Below are 4,955 nucleotides of genomic sequence, written 5' to 3'. Positions count from 1 at the left end.
GCTTGAACACATGATGCAAACACATTCTTATCACACATTTCAATGAGAGAAATGAATTAATCAATTACAAATGAAGTGTAAGGCATGTGTATCAATCATGCTTTGCTAAGTCATATCAAGTTTATAACTTTTTTTATAGGCTTATATCATCTATAATTTTATCATACTTAATTGATTAAATATTTTTGTTATTTCATTCATATATAGAAATGATATATGTAAAAATCATATGATTTAAGTGTTCAAATTCATTTTATGTTAAAAATATATTATACATCATATGAAAAATCTTAAATATCAACTCTTAGATCATCAAATTATTCAATCATTTCATTTTGTATCAAAATGAAAGTAATTTACTATATATCTTAAAATGTACATCATCAATTATGATAATATAAGCTATAATAGATTCATTATTTTAGTGATTCTTTTTTTTAAAATCTCAAAATAAATAAGACATATCTTGTGGCATCCATATTAATTGTCATTTAATTCATCTCATTTTTTTTTCAACTATATAATAATCCTATCATGCAGTTAATATTGTTTCCTATATATGAAAATAAGAGAGCTAGTCTACATGTCTCTCAAATACATAAAATAAGCAATTCAAATTATCTTTTATGGTGATGACATTGGTCATGCACTCTACTTATTAATATGGTTGTACGCAGGGGCGGATCCAGGAAGGGTCCAGAGGAGGCAATTGCTACTCCCCACCCCTCTCAAATTCAGATTTTTAACTTATATGAGCGGAAAATTTTTTTTCTTACCCCTTCTGAAATTTCTTTTCACCTTTCGTTGCTTTAGCGTATCTCACATCGGGTGAAGGAGGGCAGTTTGCCGACCCCCATTAAAAAAGAGGCTAGTTACTCCCCTTTAATATAAATGAAACATATTAACCTAGACAATTTGCATGGCCATGATTGTTATTCATCATATCATAAGGCTAATTTTCTATATTATATAACTAGAGCTTGATTCCATCATCATAAATGGGTTTGTTATCTTAAAATATTTACCATGATCTCTCACATAAGTCATTAAATACACAAATGTTATGGAAAGATTAGCTAAAACATTATTGTACAATATAATGTGCTAAAATAAAATGCTAAGAAGTAATTTTCATAGATATATGTTGCTTATAAGCCAATATGAAACATATTAAATACACCTAAACACCTTCATTCTATAAACTTTGTCTCATCCATATATTAACTATCATAATTTGTCTCGACATTAAAACCTCTAGAGTTTTGCTTTACATATTAGGCAACCATTTTTTGTATTCCTATTCTAAAATTTGTGCATTTAGCATTTCTCTCAACCCTCTTATGGAATTTATAGCCACATAACATGATATCATTTTAATTAACCTAGATGTTGGGAGGTCTTTTTCAAGCTCAAAGAATCTTGTGTCATCTTCTATTTTTGGGACAAGTAAGATTATGAATAAGTAAATCAACTTGAGTACCATTACTAATTAAATTATTTTTTTTGTTCAATTGGAGTTGAGTTTAAATATGATCTAAATTTTAAAATCATATATATATATATATATATATATCCAAAATTTGTATTACACTCATCTCAAAAGTAATTTAAATAAATTTATAACTCATGTTAACATCCACTAACAACCAACAGCTACCTGCCAATATGTCATCGTTGGTGTCCCATTGAAAATCAGCTGCTAACTGATGCTAATATTAATTTTGGATTTGATTAATTGAAAGAATTTTCTAATTGTTTATATTGTAAGAAATTTAATTACTAGAGTGGTGATAGAAACTTTCATAATATATATATATATATAAAACTTGTTAAAAATATTCAATTTATCATTAAAGAAGCATTTCATTAATTTCTTAACTATAAACGATATGTTTATAATTATGAATAAAGAAAATTTACATAACTAGCACACAATTCCTATGTATTTGCATATCTCACATCTAAATTTTCATATTTACATACAACGCACATTGATTGTTTAAACCTATGCATGAAGAGGTGTACTTCACTTCTAAAATGTTAAAACCGTGCCATTTTTATGTGACAATAAAGAATTGAGTGCTCTGTGTAAATATGCAAGTTAAGGTGTGTGATAAGTAAATACATAAGAATTGTGTGCTATTTAAGCAAGCAAATACCCCAATAAGTAATCATGCAGATCAATGATCAAACTTACTAATTCACAAAAAGACATTTAAAATTATGACCAATTCATTCAATCAGTACAAATACAAAAAAATGCAAACATATTGTATTATTGCAAATTAACCCTAATCATTCCCTTCTAATCAAGACATTCCAACAAGAACGTTTTCTATCCTCTTCACTCACTCAGTTGAGTGTCTTCTTCTACAAACTCAACTGGTAAGATCAGCAGAAGACTAACCAACAAATTTAAGGGAAAAGAAGAAGAATCTCCCATGAAAAATTCCATTAAAAAAATATAAGGGGTATTTATATCCATGCCACTTAACTCTTATGTATTGACATATCTACCACCTAAAGTTTATATTTTTTTTTGCTTTTATACCACCCACCTCTCTCATATCTCATAAAAATACCACCTTTTTAACTTTTAAAACATAAAATGCATCATTCCATGCATGAAAATATGTTATATAGAAAAATTTACATGCATACCTCCCAATTTCTATGTATTTACATATCTTACATCTGAATCTTACTTCTTGCAGTCATACCACCCAAATTATATATATTATGTTAATCTTTCAATAGATTATATACTGAAATACTGAAATTCAAATAATAAAAAAAAAAAAAAAAAAAAAATAGAAGTTGTCTCCATCTCATCCAAGGCGAAGCCAAGAGAGTTACAGCATAGTGGGTGGCAGTAGGTCACATGGTCCCGTCCAGTCTTATCATAATTGCTGACTTTTCTGAAACTAAAGCTAAAACAGTACATGGTGGATCCCTTCCTTTTTCATCACCATTTTTTTACTACAAAACCTTCCAGCATTTCCGCTTCCCCTCTCTCTCTCTCTCTCTCTTTCTCTCAATCCAACCACCACAATTACTCCAATTTTCATATTTTTAGATGATATTATGATGATATTCTCATATAATATATGTTTCCCATCATATGAATAGTTTAAGACAATCTGATAAGACAGTTAAAATGAATCTTCAATCAAATATGCAGCATATATATTGATAAAAATAAAATTTTTGTCCTGCAAAAATAAAATTTACTTGAGAAAGCACAACTCTCTTATAAGATTCTTTAGCAATCTCTATGAATGAAGGAGGTACACTTGTACTGGGGAGAAACATAGAAATACCTCCCTTATTTCAACCCTTGTTCTCTGCTAGAATATTATCTCCATATAACTAGCTAGCTTGCATAATTAGGCCTCACATGATCTCCTTGTATCATTTTCTTTAACTTAGAGATCGAAGATGCCAGCTTGTACAACCCTGCAGGCACTTCCTTATTGCACAGTCATATCCTCTCAATGCTCCGTCCATGGCCAGAACCCCGGCTCCTCGACGCCACAGAACATGTTGCAGAAGTTCTCGTCATTGCTTCCGCCGCCGCCGCCGCCGGCGGTGACGGCATTCTCTATCTTTGGTAATTGTGTCACATTTAGTGAGGGCCTGTAGGAAGGAAAGAATTGCCTGCTGCTTTGATTTGGATTCAAAGGTCCATCAATGGCTGCCGTTCTGGAGATATCCAGGTTGATGTCACAGCTGTTCTCACTCCTATTGCTGCTGGATCCCTCTGTTTCTTTGTTCAGATTAATTAGTTCTGCTCCCTCTCTTCCTTTCAAAGTTAACAGCTGCAATTAATTAATTTATAATTAACCAATCAATCAATCAATCAGAATGACATCCAGTCCCTCAAATTCAACACCGGCGAAATCATCAAATAAACTAGATCGGATGTGACAGCATAATTTTTTCAAAAAAAAAAAATGTTTTTTTTGACAGAATAATTTTTTCAAAAAAAAAAATGTTTTTTGAGTAAAAAGGCCATCTTGGCCAGCTTCCATTATCACCTCAGATTGGAGTTTCTTGTTATGTTCATGAAGAGCATCGTTTTGCGATCTGATAATCTCGAACTCTCGCTTGAGAGCTTCGTAGTCCTTCTCCAGCTGCTTCGTCTTCCACCTCGCTCGGCGGTTCTGAAACCAGATGGCGATCTGTCGCGGCTGAAGCCCAAGAGCTCTTGCAAGCTGCATCTTGCGCTCTGGTTCTAGCTTATTTCCAAGCTCAAAGTTTCTCTCCAATGTCCTCACTTGCTCCATATTCAGCCTCCTCTTCTTCTCTCCGGGCAACGAGCAATCATCCGAGAGCTCTTCCTCACCGCCGCAGCCGCCGCCACCGGCCGCCATCTCCTCGCTCCAAACAGACCTCTTCCCCAGCATTGCCGCCACCCCTGAAACTGAAACTAACAAAAACAAATAAAAAACATGCCTGCAAAACATCCAAAACAGTTAAAAAATCAGATCTTTAAATTACCTCCAAAATCCTGAGAATTGACACAGGGGGTAGAGGGGAGGATAGGGGAGAGCTGGTGGCACTCCGTTTCAACAGAGGGGTGGAAAAGGAATCCCCTTTGGAAGAAGTTAGGAGGAGGAGGGGAGGAGGAGGAAGAAGAAGGGAATCCATTGTAGGTCATTTGGTTGTGATACATGGGGTCACAATGAATCAAGTTAGGAGTGACATTGTGAGAAAGAAAAGGGTGGGGACTAATAGGAATGGAAGATATATAAATGCCTATTAAACGATGCAGAATTAACACTACTGTAGCATTATTATAAACAGTAACAACAGGGGAATAAAATAAAGTGCATTTTGTACCCCAAATTCAAACAGTGCGCAGCCAGCTTCGGAGGCTTATGACTGCAAATGATTTATCTTTCCCGGCCATCTTTGCCGGAATCGAAGAATCCGATGGTGGTTGATGGAACGCA

At 33.7% G+C, this 4,955-nt stretch overlaps 1 protein-coding gene across 4 annotated transcripts; it reads right to left on the bottom strand.

Moving 5' to 3' along the window:
• Positions 1-3,164: 3,164 nt before the first annotated feature.
• On the bottom strand, positions 3,165-4,955 carry LOC110038013 (homeobox-leucine zipper protein HOX21-like). Of its 4 annotated transcripts, none has more exons than XM_020742765.1 (3): positions 4,501-4,836; positions 4,038-4,429; positions 3,165-3,818 (listed from the first exon to the last, which is right to left on the bottom strand). In XM_020742765.1, the coding sequence occupies exons 1-3, from the start codon at positions 4,673-4,675 to the stop codon at positions 3,492-3,494; spliced, it is 894 nt and encodes a 297-aa protein (XP_020598424.1). In that variant the 5' UTR covers positions 4,676-4,836; the 3' UTR covers positions 3,165-3,491. The 4 variants fall into 4 exon arrangements, with proteins under 4 accessions (XP_020598424.1, XP_020598427.1, XP_020598425.1 ...); XM_020742768.1 differs by having other exon boundaries at positions 4,038-4,417; XM_020742766.1 differs by having other exon boundaries at positions 3,166-3,818; positions 4,038-4,423.

Source organism: Phalaenopsis equestris, unplaced genomic scaffold (genome assembly GCF_001263595.1).
Source record: "Phalaenopsis equestris unplaced genomic scaffold, ASM126359v1 Scaffold229100, whole genome shotgun sequence".
NCBI classification, from domain to species: Eukaryota; Viridiplantae; Streptophyta; class Magnoliopsida; order Asparagales; family Orchidaceae; genus Phalaenopsis; species Phalaenopsis equestris.
Note: the sequence above shows the minus strand (reverse complement) of the source record. Positions and strands in the feature narration are given on the sequence as shown.